At 41.6% G+C, this 19,455-nt stretch overlaps 1 protein-coding gene across 1 annotated transcript in view; it reads left to right on the top strand.

Moving 5' to 3' along the window:
- Window positions 1–19,455, top strand: part of TBCD (tubulin folding cofactor D) — a 477,889-nt gene that overhangs the window by 343,638 nt on the left and 114,796 nt on the right. Inside the window, exon 23 of the mRNA XM_030208042.1 lies at window positions 5,056–5,078. Coding sequence (XP_030063902.1) covers window positions 5,056–5,078 — 23 coding nt within the window. The remainder of the gene's footprint in view (window positions 1–5,055; window positions 5,079–19,455) is intronic.

Consider the following 19,455-nt stretch of genomic DNA (forward strand, 5'->3'; position numbering starts at 1 on the left):
CTGGGCGAGAAGGAGACAACTGTTGGTGCCATAGTAAGAAAATGGAAGAAGTACAAAATGACTGTCAATCGACAAAGATCTGGGGCTCCACGCAAAATCTCACCTCGTGGGGTATCCTTGATCATGAGGAAGGTTAGAAATCAGCCTACAACTACAAGGGGGGAACTTGTCAATGATCTCAAGGCAGCTGGGACCACTGTCACCACGAAAACCATTGGTAACACATTACGACATAACGGATTGCAATCCTGCAGTGCCCGCAAGGTCCCCCTGCTCCGGAATGCAAATGTGACGGCCCGTCTGAAGTTTGCCAGTGAACACCTGGATGATGCCGAGAGTGATTGGGAGAAGGTGCTGTGGTCAGATGAGACAAAAATTGAGCTCTTTGGCATGAACTCAACTCGCCGTGTTTGGAGGAAGAGAAATGCTGCCTATGACCCAAAGAACACCGTCCCCACTGTCAAGCATGGAGGTGGAAATGTTATGTTTTGGGGGTGTTTCTCTGCTAAGGGCACAGGACTACTTCACCGCATCAATGGGAGAATGGATGGGGCCATGTACCGTACAATTCTGAGTGACAACCTCCTTCCCTCCGCCAGGGCCTTAAAAATGGGTCGTGGCTGGGTCTTCCAGCACGACAATGACCCAAAACATACAGCCAAGGCAACAAAGGAGTGGCTCAGGAAGAAGCACATTAGGGTCATGGAGTGGCCTAGCCAGTCACCAGACCTTAATCCCATTGAAAACTTATGGAGGGAGCTGAAGCTGCGAGTTGCCAAGCGACAGCCCAGAACTCTTAATGATTTAGAGATGATCTGCAAAGAGGAGTGGACCAAAATTCCTCCTGACATGTGTGCAAACCTCATCATCAACTACAGAAGACGTCTGACCGCTGTGCTTGCCAACAAGGGTTTTGCCACCAAGTATTAGGTCTTGTTTGCCAGAGGGATCAAATACTTATTTCCCTCTGCAGAATGTAAATAAATTCATATACTTTCCACAATGTGATTTTCCGGATTTAATTTGTGATGTGCTATCTCTCACTGTTACCAATAACCTACCCTTCAATTATGGGCTGCTCATGTCTTTGTCAGTGGGCAAACTTACAAAATCAGCAAGGGATCAAATACTTATTTCCCCCACTGTATATATATATATATATATATATAGTAAAGTAGGAATTTGTTGCACTGATCTACATCATTATGCTCTGCTCAGCTGTAGAAGTATTCAAAAAATAAATGATAATAGGAAACCAACAAGTCTTGGTAGCTGAAAGTTTTCAAACTCATTGACTCAAAAGTTTGTGGCAAATAACATAGTAACAGATGGGAAAGAAAGACCTGCATGGTCCATCTAATTTGCCGAACCAGGTGGCTAAAGTCGTACCTGCTGTTCTGTGCAGAATATGCAGGTTAATTCCTCTGCGCCTTTGTTTAGGATTGTACCTGCCCCTCTCACTATGTATCTTTCCCGACAAGTGCCTATCAAACTTGCAGAGCAGGATGGTGTAGTTTTTATCTGATCTGGGCAGAGTAGGTGAAGCTGTTTAAAATTGGTTGGGGGGGGGTACTCTGTGGACTGCATTTTTAAAGTCTTGTTGTTGCAGATTTTCTATTGTATTTGGGACTGGGCTTTGAGTGGACCACTGAAGCACTTTCTTCTTGCTTAGTCCATTTCATTGATGTTTTTGCTTTGTGCTTAGGATCATTGCCCTGCTGAAAGTTGAATCTTCTCCCCAGTTCAGGTCCATGGCAGACTGGAACAAGGTTTCCTCCCAGGATCTGCCTGTACTTTGAAGCATCTATCTTTATTTGTCTTCCCAAGCCTCCCCATCTCTTCTAGTGTAAAATATCCCTACAGCATAACCACATTGATGTTTTTCAGCCCTAAAGATTTAGAGCACCCATGCAGTTTCAGAAACTTGGACATACCAAATATCAATGTGTACAGTCCTCCCACTTAGACATTTTTTTTTGTGAGGCATATTTAAACTTGATGCTTGCCACTTTACAATCTGTGGCAGAAGCTGCATGAGATGGTTTGTACCGGCTTCAAAACAGCAGTTCTTGTCGTGGAAGAGAAACCTTACCTCAGAGGAGTTGGACATGCGTGAGGGAGAAGTACTGAGACACCGCAAGCATCATTTTGTTGTGGCTGGGCAAAGGCTCAGTTCCTATACCACACAAAAGACATGGGTTGGGATCTGCTATGGTGACAGGATGGTTCCACTTCCTCAGACAGTATGAGGGGCTGTGTGCAGAGGTATATGCATGCTGAGAACCAGACTAGATTACGTAAGAGACCACCTGCACACCAGTCAGAGAGGGGAGGAGACAGGTGAGGGACAAGAGTGAGTTAGCATGGTATTGGAAGGGTAGAGGAGGTTGTGGGTGTAGACAATATGGTGGGGTATTAACTAGTGGAAGGGGAGGGCAGGTAGCAGGTGTGGAGAAGGAAGGGTTTCAGACAACAGACATGGGTGAACAGAAATGGCAATCAAGCTCATAGCCTCTCGTCTCTCTCGCAGTCATCACCAATGCAAACAGTCTCATGCACATGCTGTTGTGGCACTTATTCATGATTTAAAGATGGTCTAAGTCCGATGTAGATATTGCATTGCCTGTATGGCAATATGCTATTGGGAATTGGAGATGGACGTAGAGAGCACTACATCATCCATTACATGCCCCCATACTGCCCCAACACGCCTCCACTATCAATAGACATTTGGCTTATGTGTTTTTTCCTGCCCTTCTGTAAAATACTGGTTTATATTTTTTGGTCACAAAACATTATAGTGTTCAGGAATTGGGATGTTTAAAGCGCGAATAACACTTGTAAAATGACCATCAATGTGTGTGTATCTATAAATATATCTTTATATACATACTAGTAAAAAAGCCCGTTTCTGATGCAAATGAAACGGGGGCTAGCAATGTTTTCTTCTGTGTGCATGTGGGAGTGTGTGTGTGTCCCTGCCCTCTGGCCTCTGTCCCCTCCCCCCTCTGAGTCCTTCACTGTTACAGAGCCAGCGATTTGATTTCGTGCTCTGCTGTTTTCCTTCACTGACTGTGTTACAGAGAAGGCGGGGCAGACACTCATAGGGAAACCGGATATCTCGCCCCCTTCACACTTCCGGCTGGAGGCTTCATAGAACGTTGGTGTTGCCTTTTATATAGAGAGATCTGTATTTCTATATATATATATATATATACACACACACACACCTATGCACACACAGACAGTATGTAAGTATTTTTCTTTAGAGGAGCTTTTTGTATTTTTGATATATATTTTTATGCATGAAATATTTGCATGTAGGGTGTGTGTATATATAGAAATATATAGATATAAATATTCTTCACAGAGTTCTTACAGTTTAGCTCCATAGTACATTCAGCTACCACAGTCTATAAACATATATACCTTCTGTCCAGTGGTGTGCTGGTAAATGTTTAACAACCCTGGTCCCCCTCTGCGCCCCCCCCCCCCCCCCAAATTGCAGAGCTGGCTATAGCCGGGGAGAGAGCCTGGGGGGGGGGCAATGCATTACTCCAGGAAAAAAAAATTAAATGATCCCAGGTTCCAATCGAATTCATGTTTAATGTGCGATAAAATGCCATAAATAAGTAAATAAATATAAACTTTTAATGTTGAGCACCTGATTCTCAAAGTGAACATATTCCAAACACTATAATGAAAATAAAATGATTTTTTTCTACCTTTGTTGTCTGGTGACTGTTTTTCTGATCATGCTGGTCCAGTATCCAATTCTGCTGCTATCTGTCCTCTAACTCCATTTCCAGGGCTTCCTTTCCATTTCTTTCTTTCCTTTCCTCCTTTCTTCTTCATTTCTGGTCCTCAGCTTCTGTCTATTTTCTTCATCCATGTGCAGTTTTTCTCCTCTCCCTTTTCCCTCATCTCCTTCCTCACTCTTCCCTCCCCTGAGTCCTTATATAATTCACAGAGCAGGATTTTAGCAACTAGAAACCAGTTAGACACAAAACCTGGGGCACCAAAATCTCCCTTTGTAGGACTCCGCATCTTGCTCCCTCTCTTCAGTAGAGTCCCCCAAAGTGCCTTTCCTCGGGCCAGGTCTGCTCAGGCTCCTGACTTTGCAGTGCCCCAGGTTAGAAAGCTGCAGCAGTGTTTGCAGAGAAAGGACAGGAAATTGGGGGAATCTCCTACCAGAGCAGTAGCTCCTGCAGGCAGTTTGCTCTCTGTTTCTCCTGTTTGCAGGATTAGAAGCTCTTTCTTTGGCTATTGGGGCGGAACTTTCTCTCTTAAAATGTTGGGAGAACCGGAAAAGAGCAGAATCAGACCTGACTCAGGTTAAGCTGGAAAGCAAAAAGGAACAGAAAACTTACAGCGATTTTTTTTTCAGTGGTGCCGGCCGGCAGACAGAGTAAGAAAAAGCAGGCTCCTTCAGCCAATCCTGGGGCTTTTCTTCAGCCTGTCCCAGGGGCGGGACAGGCTGAAGTAAAGTCCACAGGATTGGCTGAAGCAACGTGCTTTTTCTTACTCTGCCTGCCGGCCGGCACCACTGAAAAAAAAATCGCTGTAAGAAGAGGAGCTGCATCAGGAGTAGGGGGGAGGTGGTGAGACATGCTGAGCAAGCCACAGGGAAGGACGGAGCGGAGGACATCAAGAAGAGGCATGGCAACTCGGCAAGTCTAAATTTTGGGAGCCGGTTGTTAAAGTAGCTACTTTAACAACCGGCTCCCAAAATTCTTAAAAAACTAACAACCGGCTCTTGCGAACCGGTGTGAGCCGGCTCCAGCACACCACTGCTTCTGTCTCACAGCCTATGCACGTCTATCCATTCGTCATGGTGGACTGAATAGGTTATTCCTCTGTCCTTGATGTGCTATTTATGCAAAAAGCTGAACTCTTTCAATGATAAGTGCTTTCCTTTGGAGATTAACTGCTGAATGTAAAATACTCGAACACCGCCAAACAGCATATCCTACTATTAAAAGAAAATCAGTACAGAGAAAACATTAATATGAATTGTTTTTCAAACTAAATTTGTTTCAATTTCTTTCATTCCAGCTCTTTGCTAGGCAGTTATACAGGTAAGAATGAGATATTTCAATGTAAAGAAGATAACTGTTTTTTTGTTGTTGAGTGTATTGTCCATAAGCATACCATATTAAAATAATAACTATAAGCAGTTGTACCTCTGCATACATTTCTAGGCATTTAACCCATTAGTACCCAGTGTTCCCATAATAAAATCCCATATGAGAACGTTGGGCACTAATGGCAGAAGGATAAATAGAGGGAGAGAGAGACAATAAGTAACTGGAAAAGTATGCGCACAAATACTCACAGTCTCTACAACAGAGTTCATGATCTCAATCCTTGATGTTACAGGCAGACTTGGATTTTGTTTCTGTAACAGAGACATATTTCAATGACTACTGTGAATGGAATGCAAACATACTGTGCTATACTCTATTTAGGAAAGACAGAGATGGTTGGAAAGGCGGAAGGTTAGCTTATATGTGCAAAACAATATTAAAGCGGTTGAGATGCAAGGGTCCTAGGGAGAAGAAGCAGCAATATTGATTGTCTTAGAAAGAGCAGATAGAACATCCATCTACATGGGTGTTGTCTACAGACATAAGTACATAAGTATTGCCATATTGGGACAGACCGAAGGTCCATCAAGCTCAGTATCCTGTTTCCAACAGTGGCCAATCCAGGTCACAAATACCTGGCAAGATCCCAAAACAGTACAATACATTTTATGCTGCTTATCCTAGAAATAAGCAGTGGATTTACCCCATCCATTTTAATAATGGCTTATGGACTTTTCTTTTAGGAAGCTATCCAAACCTTTTTTAAACCCCACTATGCTAACTGCTTTTATTATATTCTCTGGCAATGAATTCCAGAGTTTAATTACACATTGAGTGAAGAAATATTTTCGCTGATTTGTTTTAAATTTACTACTTTGTAGCTTCATTGTGTGCCCCCTAGTCCTAGGATTTTTGGAAAGAATAAACAAGTGATTCACATCTACCCATTCCATTCCACTCATTATTTTATATATCTCTTTCATATCTCTCCTCAGCTGTCTCTTCTCCAAGCTGAAGAGCCCTAACCGCTTTAACCTTTCCTCATAGGGAAGTTGTCCCTTCCCCTTTATCATTTTTGTCACCCTTCTCTGTACCTTTTCTAATTCCACCATATCTTTTTTTGAGATGTGGTGACCAGAATGGCACACAAACAGAGAAGATGGACAGGGATTTGGTCATAGATATCCAAAAGTTGGAATGAAGGGGGAGGTTCTGTTGCTGGGGGATTTCAACCCTCTGGATGCAGCTTGGAAGGTCTCATCTGAGGAAATGGAAAGATTATGAATGCTCTTCAAATTGTACTGCTGAGACAAATGGTGATGGAACCCATGAGAGAAGGGGCAACGCTAGATCGGAGATGATGTGTCCAATGTCAGGGTAGGTGCCCATCTGGCCAATAGCAATCACATTCTGTGGTTTGATGTAAGAGCTAAAATAAATACATATGCATGAAGCTCAAAATACTGGATTTTAAGCATACTAACTTTGTAAAAATTTATTTATTTATAGCATTTATATCCCACATTTTCCCACCCACGGGCAGGCCCAATGTGGCTTACAGTAATTTACAGAAATCATACATCAATTCTACAACAAACAGTCAATGACATTGTAGTGAAAGAGGCTAGAGAGTAATAGCAGAGGTGGGGAAATGCGGGAAGAGAAATGGAATTCAATAGGAAGAGATGTGGGGCGGGTCTAGAGCGTAAGCTTTTCCAAATAAGAAGGTCTTAAGATGGGGGAGTGCCTGAAGAAAGAACTGATGGGATGGAAGGACATAGGAGCAGTGGAGGATCTGTGGTTCAAACTGAAAGAAGCTATAAATTCAGCAAGAGATCTTTACATAAGGAAGGTAAACAAGAACAAGAGGAAAAAGAAACCAATATGGTTCACCAAACAAATTGCTGACAAAATAAAGCCAAAAGAGCTGACGTTCATGAAATACAAAAAACTCAGGAAGAGGAACACAGAAGAGATTACCGGATAACACTGAAAGAAGTGAAGAGAGAAATAGAGCCGTCAAAGGCTCTGGTAGAAGAACAAATAGCTAAAAACATAAAGAAGGTGACATGACATTTTTCAGGTATGTTAGTGAATGGAGGAAGGCTAGAAGTGGAATTGTGAGCCTGAAAGATGTTATGAACCATTGTGTGGAACGTGATGAGGAAAAAGCAGATGTGCTTAACAAATACATATGTTTTCTTTTCACCATAAAAATTATAGAATAGAACCTCAGTCAGCTGATAAAGGTACATATGAAAATAAAGTTGATATTACACTGATTACAGAAGAAAGTGTTTATGAACAACTTGAAAAACTAAAAGTGGTCAAATCCATGGGGCTGGATGGGATCCATCCCAGAATCTTGAGGGAGCTCAGAGAGGTTCTGGTTGATCCTCTTAAAGATTTGTTTAATAAATCCTTGGAGATGGGGGGGGGGGGATTGGAAAAAGAGTGGATATGTCCCTCTTCACAAAATTGGAGACAGAGAAGACTTGGGGAACTGTAAGCTGATAACACATATTTCAGTGGTTTGAAAGGTAATGGAGCTTAAGGAAAGGATATTGAGTTTCCTGGAGTCCAGTGGGTTACAAGATCTGAGGCAACATGGTTTCACCAAAGGAAACTCATGCCAAATGAATCAGATTGACTTCTTTGACTAACCAAAGAATTTGCTAGTGGACATGTGCTGGATATAACCAACTTGGATTCAGTAAGTGGTGAACTGGATTGGAATCTGGTTGACAGACAGATGGCAGCGGGTGGTGGTAGATGGAGTCTTCTCAGAGGGTAGAAATGTAGTATTGGAGTACCTCAGGGATCAGTACTGGGGCCAATTCTATTCAACACCAAGATTTGCAACAGAATGGACTCCCTGGAGGGAGTGGACATGAGAAGAGAAAAATTAGAAGAATGTACATAAGTACATAAGTAGTGCCATACTGGGAAAGACCAAAGGTCCATCTAGCCCAGCATCCTGTCACCGACAGTGGCCAATCCAGGTCAAGGGCACCTGGCACGCTCCCCAAACGTAAAAACATTCCAGACAAGTTATACCTAAAAATGCGGAATTTTTCCAAGTCCATTTAATAGCGGTCTATGGACTTGTCCTTTAGGAATCTATCTAACCCCTTTTTAAACTCCGTCAAGCTAACCGCCCGTACCATGTTCTCCGGCAACGAATTCCAGAGTCTAATTACACGTTGGGTGAAGAAAAATTTTCTCCGATTCGTTTTAAATTTACCACACTGTAGCTTCAACTCATGCCCTCTAGTCCTAGTATTTTTGGACAGCGTGAACAGTCGCTTCACATCCACCCGATCCATTCCACTCATTATTTTATACACTTCTATCATATCTCCCCTCAGCCGTCTCTTCTCCAAGCTGAAAAGCCCTAGCCTTCTCAGCCTCTCTTCATAGGAAAGTCGTCCCATCCCCACTATCATTTTCGTCGCCCTTCGCTGTACCTTTTCCAATTCTACTATATCTTTTTTGAGATACGGAGACCAGTACTGAACACAATACTCCAGGTGCGGTCGCACCATGGAGCGATACAACGGCATTATAACATCCGCACACCTGGACTCCATACCCTTCCTAATAACACCCAACATTCTATTCGCTTTCCTAGCCGCAGCAGCACACTGAGCAGAAGGTTTCAGCGTATCATCGACGACGACACCCAGATCCCTTTCTTGATCCGTAACTCCTAACGTGGAACCTTGCAAGACGTAGCTATAATTCGGGTTCCTCTTACCCACATGCATCACTTTGCACTTGTCAACATTGAACTTCATCTGCCACTTGCACGCCCATTCTCCCAGTCTCGCAAGGTCCTCCTGTAATCGTTCACATTCCTCCTGCGACTTGACGACCCTGAATAATTTTGTGTCATCGGCGAATTTAATTACCTCGCTAGTTACTCCCATCTCTAGGTCATTTATAAATACATTAAAAAGCAACGGACCCAGCACAGACCCCTGCGGGACCCCACTAACTACCCTCCTCCACTGAGAATACTGGCCACGCAATCCTACTCTCTGCTTCCTATCTTTCAACCAGTTCTTAATCCAATGGTTGAATGTTTGGCAGTTAAAATTTAATATGAAAAAGTGTACTTGGGTTGTTGAAATCCAAAAGAATAGTATGTGCTAGGGGGTGAGAGACTGGCACACACAGATCAGGAAAGAGACCTTGGGGTGATAATGTCTGAGGATCTCAAGGTGGTAAAATAATGTGACAAGGCAGTGGCTGTTGCCCAGTGAGTAACAGGCTGCATATAGAGAGGCATAAGCTGCAGAAGAAAGGCGGTGTTGATGCCCCTGTACAAGTCATTGGTGAGGCCCCACTTGGAGTATTGTGTCCAGTTTTGGAGACCATATCTCTTCAATGACATAAAAAAGACGAAACGGTTCAGAGATGGTGACAAAAATGGTACAGGGTTTGTGACATAAGACATATGAGAAGAGACTGGAGGACTTGAATATGTATACACTAGAGAAAAGAAGAGAGAGAGGTGATATGATACAGACATTTAAGTACTTGAAAGGTATTGATATTCAAACAAACCTCTTCCGGAGACACAGAGGCAGTAGAACTAGAGGACATGAATGGAGGTTGCAGGGAAGTAGACTTAGGAGTAACATCAGGAAGTACTAGAGAGGGTAGTAGATACCTAGAACACTCTTCCAGGAGAGGTGGTCTTCCAGGAGTCAAAAATGGTGAGCAGATTCAAAAACGCATAGGATAGAAAGTGGATGGAAACACAACATGGCTGTTGAGGTGTTAGCTTGAGAATGAGTTGTGGGAACTGAGGCAGATGCTGGACAGACTTCTAGGTCTGTGTCCCTTAAATGGCAAAATACAGGTGAAGGTTTGGCCACTCCAGTGTTGTAAATCGCTTTGTCACGTGCTGCGAGTGAGGGTGCTGTGCAGCTGAGGGGGGAGGGGAAGACATCTTGACTGGTAAGCTGAATACTATCAGCAATATTTGGGATGATATGTGGTTGTAACCGAGACTCCATCATGTTTGGCTGCCTATGTTGTTGGCATAGTGGAAATTTGACAACCAGCGTTTACGCATGGATGACTGGGGCCTGCACAGGAGTAGTGGGTGTGGCTCTGGCCACTTTGTTGGACAGACTCGATGTACTGTGTGGGTCTTTGCTGTCATTTACTGTGTTACTGTGAAATGGATTCAAGTTTCCTGGCCCATAAGATCAATTTTGTCTCTGTATTTTGAACCAATTGTAGTAGCTATACCTGGGTCCCTACTATCCCATAGTAAATATAGAGGAATAAGAATCTTATGGATCGTCCTGGAAAGAGAAGACAGAACCTGTATCCACACGGGAGTTATCTACAGACCTCCTGTGCAAACGGAGAAGTTATACAAGGATCTGATAGAAGATATTTAAAAGATTGATATGAAAGGGGAGGTGCTACTGTTGGGAGATTTCAGTTTGTCTGATGTGGATTGGAACGTCCTGTCTGCGGAATCGGAAAGAAGTAGGGAGATTGTGGATGCCTGTCAAAGTGCCTTGCTCAGACAAATGGTGACCGAACCCACGAGGGAAGGGTCGATGCTGGATCTAGTTCTCACTAATGGAGGTAGTGTTTCCGATATCTGGGTGGGTGCCCACCTATGTAATAATGATCATCACACCGTATGGTTTGATATAAGGGTGAAGGCGGATTTCAGATGTACTGATTTTGATAAAATGGGGGAATACCTGAAGAAGGAGCTGTTGGCATGGGAAGGCGTAGGAGAAGTGGAAAAACAATGGTCCAAGCTAAAGGCTGTTATAAATATGGCGACTGATCTTTTTGTGAGGAAATTAAACAAGAGAAGCAGGAAGCCTATATGGTTCTCCAAACAAGTAGCTGAAAAAATAAGAACAAAAGAGGCTTTGTTCAAGGAATACAAAAGAACGCAACGAGAGGATCACGGAAAAGATTATCGGATTAAACTGAAAGTAGCGAAGAGGGAAATATGGCTAGCGAAAGCGCGAGCGGAAGAAAAAATGGCTAAAGATGTAAAGAGAGGTGACAATAATTTTTTCAGATATCTTGGAGAAAGGAGAAGAGATAGGAATGGAATTGCGAGACTGAAAGATAATGAGAATGGCTATGTGGAGAGTGATGAAGATAAAGCGAACGTGCTAAACAATTATTTCTCTTCAGTGTTCTCGTGTTTTAACAACCTTGAATAGTTTTGTATCATCTGCAAATTTAATCACCTCACTCATTGCTCCGATTTCCATATAATTTATAAATATATTAAATAGCACCAGTCACAATACAGATCCCTGCAGCACTCCACTGTTCACCCTTCTCCATTGAGAGAAATGACCGTTTAACCATACCCTATGTTTTCTGTCAAATAACCAATTCCTAATTCACACCAGAACCTTGCCTCCTATCCCATGACTCTAATTTTCTCAGGAGTCTCTCATGAAGAACTTTATCGAAAGCTTTCTGAAAATCTAGATACACTACATCAACAGGCTGACCTTTATCCACTTGTTTATTCACACCTTCAAAGAAATGAAGCAGATTGATGAGGCAAGACTTCACTCGGCTGAACCCATGCTGACTCTATCCCATTAAACCATGTTTATGTATGTGTTCTGTAATTTTATTTTTTATAATAGTTTCCACTATTTTGCCTGGCACCGACATCAGGCTTGCCAGTCTGTAATTTCCAGGATCACCCCTAGAGTCTGTTCCAGATGTTGGTTATAACTTGTCTTAATGTATGTTTTCTTCAGATAAAAAGAGCATAACCAATAGATCTGGCACATATTGCAAATTGCTGTCTTGTACCACTGCCTAAATCTGGTGCCACATTGTCAGTGTTATAATGCCTGTGTATCACTCCATGGTGTGACCGCACCTTGAATACTGTGTGCAGTTCTGGTCACCATATCTCAAAAAATATATAGTGGAATTAGAAAAGGTACAGAGAAGGGCAACAAAAATGATAAAGGGGATGTGATGACTTCCCTATGAGGAAAGGCTGAAGCGGTTAGGGCTGTTCAGCTTGGAGAAAATACGGCTGAGAGGAGATATGATAGAAGTATATAAAATAATGAGTGGAGTGGAACGGGTAGATGTTTATCGCTTGTTTACTCTTTCCAAAAATACTAGGACTAGGGGGCACGCAATGAAGCTACAAAGTAGTAAATTTAAAACAAATTGGAGAAAATATTTCTTTACTCAACGTGTAATTAAACTGTGTAATTCATTGCCAGAGAATGTGGTAAAAGCAGTTAGCTTAGCGGGGTTTAGAAAAGGTTTGGATATCTTCCTAAAAGAAAACTGCATAAAATCCACTGGTTATTTCTAGGATAAGAAGAATAAAAAATATTGTACTGTTTTGGCATCTTGCTAGGTACTTGTGACCTGGATTGCCCACTGCTAGAAACTAGATACTGGGCTTAATGGACCTTCGGTCTGTCCCAGTATGGCAATTCTTATGTTCTTATTTGAAATTTTCCTTTCTGAAGCTCTGGGTGTACTTCTTAATGTATGCTAATTTAAAATAAGCCATATAGCATGTACATGGCTTGTAGATTTAAGGGTGGCTGACTGTTCTTCTAAACTGAATGTCAAGGTGGGGCTTGGGTGGTGGTTTATTTTTGTCATAAAGTGTATGACTTACAGGTATTACAAGCTGCTGCTTAAAAGCACTTGCCTTCTAGACAGAGCTTAAAAAAACTGAGTCATATTCTTGCAGCACACGCTGTCCTTGTTTGCCTGGAGTATTATTCCTATTATATTAAAACATTCCTTTGTTTAGACCCTCATAAAATACCACAAGAAAGGAATGAGGCAAAATAGTGCATAGACTGTGCATACTCAGACATCCCAAACTGACCTACTAGGCCTGATCTGAGAAGTCCAAAAAGACACCTGTTGTAGCCTATTTTATAAAGGCAGCATAGGAGTCTAAGTATCCTCATATAATAGACATCCAGGACCAGCGTAAATGTGCATTTTCTCTATGCATGAATTCAACTTCTTTTATAAAATATGTGGGTATATTCCAACTCTGCTTCTGCTCTACCCAAACTACACCCCTAGTACACCCCCATCTTGTCAACATGTGCACTTATAGTTGCATACATCATGAGGACGATATTATAAGAGTTTTTTTCCATATATATATGACCTTTATATAAAGAAAAACTTTATAAAATTTAGCCCTCCATCTCCCATGAGGAGAAAGTTATAAATGATGCCTAGGCAGGAAAGACACACAGAAGGCAATTCTATAACCTAGGCACCCACATTTATGTGTGCAATATAAACGCAAATGTCTAGAATACTGGCCCGTGGGCATGTGTACACATAGCCACATAAGTTCTAGTAGGGTGCCCAAGTGCTATTCTGCAAATACCTGCTTAACTTACTTAGTGCATAGAGAATGACTCCGTCCCCACCCTGTCCCAGCAGGTACTGTCTCCGTCCCGTCCCACAGGTTCTATCCCTGTCCCATCCCCATGGGCTCTGTCCTCATCTGCAGAAGCCTCGAACACTTAAGATTTTATATTTAAATCTTTTTATTAAAGTATAAAGGAACAATATGCTGTGCAACTGTTTTTTATAAATCACCAGTAGAAAACAAAACTAAAAACAAGCAACTTGTCTTCTCAGAAGATGTGCTGGTAGCAGGAATGTACAGGATCTCCCATGCAAATTTTGCTAGTTGTGGCCAGCATGTTTGCTTGTTTTTCCAAAAAATCAAAATATTATTGTCAGTGGCATAGCTAAGGGGGGCTAAGAGGGTCTGGTCCCCCAAATTGGCTCTAAGGGCCCCTGGTTTGGCTGGAGGGGGTCCCCAACCCCCACCAGCTGAAGTGTTTGTTCCGTGCTGATCTTGCTGCATTGCCTACCCTGCTCTTCTCAGTCGTGCCATGCACATTTGTTTTAGTGAAACTGAGCATGCGCAACACTTCGTGCATGCTCAGTTTCATTAAAACGAGCATGCACGACACGACTGAAAACAGGACACGCAATGCGAGGCCAGCGCAGGACAAATGCTTCAGCTGGTGGGGGTTGGGGATCCCTGCCAGCCAAGATACCTTTGCGGCGATGGGGGGATGGGTGAGGACAGAAGTGGCAGCGGGCCAAAATGTGCCCTGCCTTTGGGCTCTGGTTCCCCCCCTTCCGTCGAGGTCTGACTATGCCCCTGATTGTTGTCTGCATCACTCAAACATAAATAACAGTCCAGTTTATTAACAGGCTTCAAAGTAGAAAATGACACGGTGACAAAATTTGTCCCCATCCCCACAGGTTCTGTCCCTGCCCTGTTACCGCGGGTGCCCGTCCCCGTGTCATTCACTATTAGTGCATATTTGCAAGGGGGCATGTACATGGGAGGAACATGGTTGAGACTTAGGTAAGGATCCCACTTACACAGGTAATACAGAATACCTGCACTTACAGGGGTGGTGTAACTACGGGCCCTTAAATTTTAGGTGTGCCAGTAGTGGGTACACTAGTATTCTATAATGGAATGTAGGCGCCTAGGTTCCATTATAGAATAGACATCTACCACATGCCTCAGGTTGACTAATTGGAAGTGCCCACTTATAGATTTGCCTCCCTGGGCGCACATGTTGCATCTGTTTTATAAAGGGAACTCATGCATCTGTGTGCATTTGTAAAAGAAATCATATGCAAACATTTACATCTGTTTCAAAGCAAATGTAATTGTGTGAATGTATGTGCTGGTGAGAATAGGCACATACACACATTTTATAAAATATACCCACACATGCCAATCTCCTCCAGAAGTACTCACGAATGTATATTGTGGAAAAGGAGACACTGTGGGATTGATATTCAAAGCGATTTAAGCAGCCAGAAATGGCTCCTGGCCAGTGAAATCACCTGATCAGGGCTAACCGCTCATTTTTAGCAGCACTTAACCAGTTAGTGCCTCTGAAAATGTCTAGTTAGTGCCTAATTCAAAACTGGCTATTTTAGGGCACTCTGACTCCACCCCTGGAGTGCCCTAAAATAGCCAGTTTTGAATTAGGCACTAACTAGACATTTTCAGAGGCACTAACTGGTTAAGTGCTGCTAAAAATGAGCGGTTTTGAATTTGACTGGTTAATTGCCGATATTAGCACTTAACCAGCTAAGGTAACCTCATAAATAGGACTACATAAAATTCAGTTCTGTCTTTATGCGGTGCCCCATACGCGGTTAAGTGCTGAATATCGCACTTAACCTGCTATGGTTTAGCTGGCTCTGGAAATTCAGTGACAAAGCCCAGACACGGTCCGGCATTGAATTTCTCGGCATAACACTGGCAGCGGTCAGTAAAATGTTGATCGCCACCAGCTGAATATCCACTCCTCCCTATGTTTCTCTGTGTCTAGTTCCTTATCGTGTATATGTCAGGAGACTTGCCTACCCTGAAAATTAGCCTGACAAAGGTCTCTGTGAGATATTGCAGACTGCTCTGACACTGGTCTCATTTCCAGTGATGTCAATGTAAACCTTTTAGGCTTTTTTTCATGTTATAGCAATAGTACTCAGGAGTAACAAAAGAAATCAAGATAACATACATGCACACATATACATGCTCAGGTAGACACAGATACACCACAGATATGACTGTAAAATTTTTCTGTTCAAGTACTGTATAAATTCCCTCTTTCCAAGTGTAGCATTGTGCAACAAACCCTACTGCCTCTGGGAGTTAAACATGGGACCAAAGAAATGGAGACAAGAATAACAGAAGATTACTGTATGTCCCCAGGCAATTTTATGAAAGCTTATTTCAGAACATAAAAAGTTTTATATGCTAGAGTACCTTATAAAATTACCCCCATTGTGTGTGTTAGCTTTTCTCCATCAGACCTGTCAAATGTTGAGTAGTAGTAGTAGACCTGTCCCCTTGGCTTCAGGTTTGAAAAGAAAACAAATTTGGGGTTAGGGAATGGGAGTAGAAATTGCATTTATTTTCAGTTTGTCTTTTTCCTTTTCACGATCTCCCCTTCCTGCCTTTAATTTTTTTGAAGCTGTACTGGTTCAGCTCTCCTCTTCTGCTTCACTTTTGATGTTTATTGCTTACCTTCTCTCATAGTGCGGGGTCTGAGGAATTACATCTTCTGTTGGATGTTTCTAGTAGGTTTCCTGCCTTTTATTTGTGTGTGATTTTAACCTGCATGCAGATAGTTCTCAAAGGCTATGAGATAAATATTTGTTACTTTTCTCAACGATTTAGGTCTTTTCCAACATGTTTCAGTTCCAAGATGTTCTACAGGTCATATTTTAGACCTTGTTTTTTTTTCTCTGGTTGATTCACCTCACCTCCTTGCGGTTCAGATTGTTAATTTCTAACCTCAGTCTGACCATTGGTTTTATATATATATATATATATATATATATATATATATATATATATATATATATATATATTTTTTTTTTTTTTTCAAATGAGAGCATATATCACAGTATTTTGGCATACAAGCTAAAAGAACAGACGTCCACTAATGATATTTGAGAAATAAAAGTTAAGAATTCAACTGTGAGTCTAAAGTAGTGGCAGAAGCATTCCAAAGCTGTTCTTTATATTTTGAAAGGGGAGATTTAGAAATGTAAAACTGCACCATTGTTTGGAAAGCTGTGGTGCTCCTAAGTTTACAGAAGTATAATAATACTGAGGCTCCAGTTCATGACCTCTGAAGTGTTAGAGCAAGTAAAAAGCTAAAAGCAGGGAAGGCATCTGGAATAGATGGTTTTAGAATAGAATATTATAAAACCTTCATTTTATAATTAAGTCCAACATTCATTAGGGTGTTCCAGGACCTTTTGGTTTCTGGTTGACTGGCTAGCTCCCTGTATACAGTATCTGTTTCCTTGATCCATTCCTCTTTAGATTTATTCTCATTATGTATCTGTTCTGTTTCTTTAGTAAATTTTAATGTGAAGATGTTTGCTAAAATTCTCACATATAGGGCAAGCTGATACATAGGGACACTTCTATTGATGATATGATCTTGAAGGCGATTTATGCAGCTGAGGGAAGATTTGGAATTGCTGCCCTTGGGTTACTTAATGTTGAGAAAGCAACTTCACTGGTTTGCCTGGGGAAGATATGGAAGGAATGTTGCAGGTTTTCAGGCTTGCTGGACACCTCAGATGATGGATGATGGTTTTGTATAGTTGCCTCAGGCCAGAGGTTTGTGTGAATGGTTTCTCATTGGATTCGTTTTGACTGAATAGGACTATGCTTTAGGAGTACCCTTTGAGACTGTGCTTGTAATTAAAGTTTAGGAATTCATAAAGAACTTTAGAGAAATTACCGGTTGGGAAGTAGAACAGAAAGTGGCTCTGTATACAGATGTAATAAGCTACTCTTAACTAAGGAACCACAGAGACCCTGAAACAATAAATTAAAGTGAAACGGGGGGACTCTGTTAGATGAGCTAATACCACGGTTCAAAGAGCTATAATTAATGAGTGTCATATTTTGGCTAATCATTCAAGTTCTATTAACCATCATCAGTCCTCCCCATAAATTATGTCCATAATGCCGAAGTGTTAAAGTAGTGATAAAATAATTATTTCAATTTTATTTTAATAATTTTGTTACAATTAAAGAGACAGTAATAGAAATCACAGCAAAGAAAACAAATTCTTCGTAAGATCTATATAACCAAACACAACCACATCAAGGAGGAATTGCTACTCCACCCTTAAACTTAGTACAATAACTAAATATATTTCATGAGATAAATCCACTTACCAATAAAAAAAAATAGTCAATCATAAGAACATAAGCATTGCCATCTGGGTCATATCGAAGGTCTTTCAAGCCCAGTATTGTGTTTCCAACAGTGACCAATCCTGGTTTCAAAGTACCTGAAAGAGTAAAAACTGGTTTTATGTTGCTTATCCCAGGAATAAGCAGTGGATTTTCCCAAGTCAATTAAAAAAGAAATAAATCAAATTGAATTTACAGGCTGCTTATCTAAAAAAAAACAAACAGATGGGTAGGTTGTAAAAAAAAACCCAAAAACATAATTGGTATCCTGATAAGTAAAACAACAACACCTGCATGGAAGATGTAGAAAAAAAGAAGCACCAACCAAAAAAAACTTACAGCTGTAGGAACTGTTTTCTCCTGTACTGGGTAGACCTGGAGATAGTCGGAAATAGTTACTTTATACCAACAATATCTTTCTTAGAAAAATATGCTTTAAGAAAAGCAGTCTTATCTTTCTCGCTTATAAAAGTGACCACCAATGTTGACCTAGAGCAGGGGTGGCCAACCTTAGTCCTCAAGGGCCGCAACCCAGTCGGGTTTTCAGGATTTCCCCAATAAATGGGTATGAAATCCATTTGCATACAATGAAGGCAGTGCAATCAAATAGATTTCCTATATATTGTTTGGGGAAATCCTGAAAACTCAACTGGGTTGAGGACTGAGGTTACCCACCCCTGCTTTAGAGGAAATCGAGTGTTAAGAGGACTCTTGTCAGATTAGCAGGCGAGGGACACCCCCCCAAAAAAAAAAAAATATCCCTTGGTGTCACATGAAAAGGTCATCTGTGAAACTCACTCTGTTTGCTGATAATAATGAAGTGCTATAGATAAGTGACAGTTGTATATCAGAATATTTGAAAGTGATTGATTACTGGTGGATAATTCCCTGCTTCACCCTGTCTCCTCTTTCCCAGAGTGTCCTACCACTAACTGGAGAGTGCCACAGCGGTCAGTACAAATATTCAGTGACATTCTCTAGCTAAATGTTGCAGAATATCTGCGCTCTGCCCAGTCAACTTGGTTTAATTGGGTGCAAGCCTCTCCTGCCTGATTAAACCACACTTAATATCAACCCCTTAGAAAACCACACTAGACTATGGGGTCCTTTATAATACGCTTTGGTAAAAAGTGGCCTTAGCACGCCCTTATACGGGTCTTTCCTTCACTCTAAGGCCATTTTTAGTGCAGCCGGAAAATGGACACTTTTCCTTTTTAAAGGCAAAGAAAAAGACCAACTAGAAGAACAAAAAGCACCAAGGGCCTCTGGAACTGGGATAACGAAAAGTTCTTTATTAAAAGACCAGACACGGGCCGTGTTTCGGCAACAATGCCTGCACTAGGGGTTGATCTAATAAAAATAGCTATCCAAATCAAAGGACCTTTTTCCATATGATCCAGTCATAACTCAATCAAAACAGCGCCACAGAAGTGCATCCTGCCTGTACCATGACAAAAAAGCACATGCATAAGGTGATGTTGGATTTCTACCTAGTTAGTCTCATTCCAACAGTTTTTCCCTAGGTACATTTCTACAAAGGTTGCTATCACCTTCTGACTGGAAAGAACCAAAATCCATTGAAAA

This window comes from Microcaecilia unicolor, chromosome 6 (assembly GCF_901765095.1).
Source record: "Microcaecilia unicolor chromosome 6, aMicUni1.1, whole genome shotgun sequence".
NCBI lineage: Eukaryota > Metazoa > Chordata > Amphibia > Gymnophiona > Siphonopidae > Microcaecilia > Microcaecilia unicolor.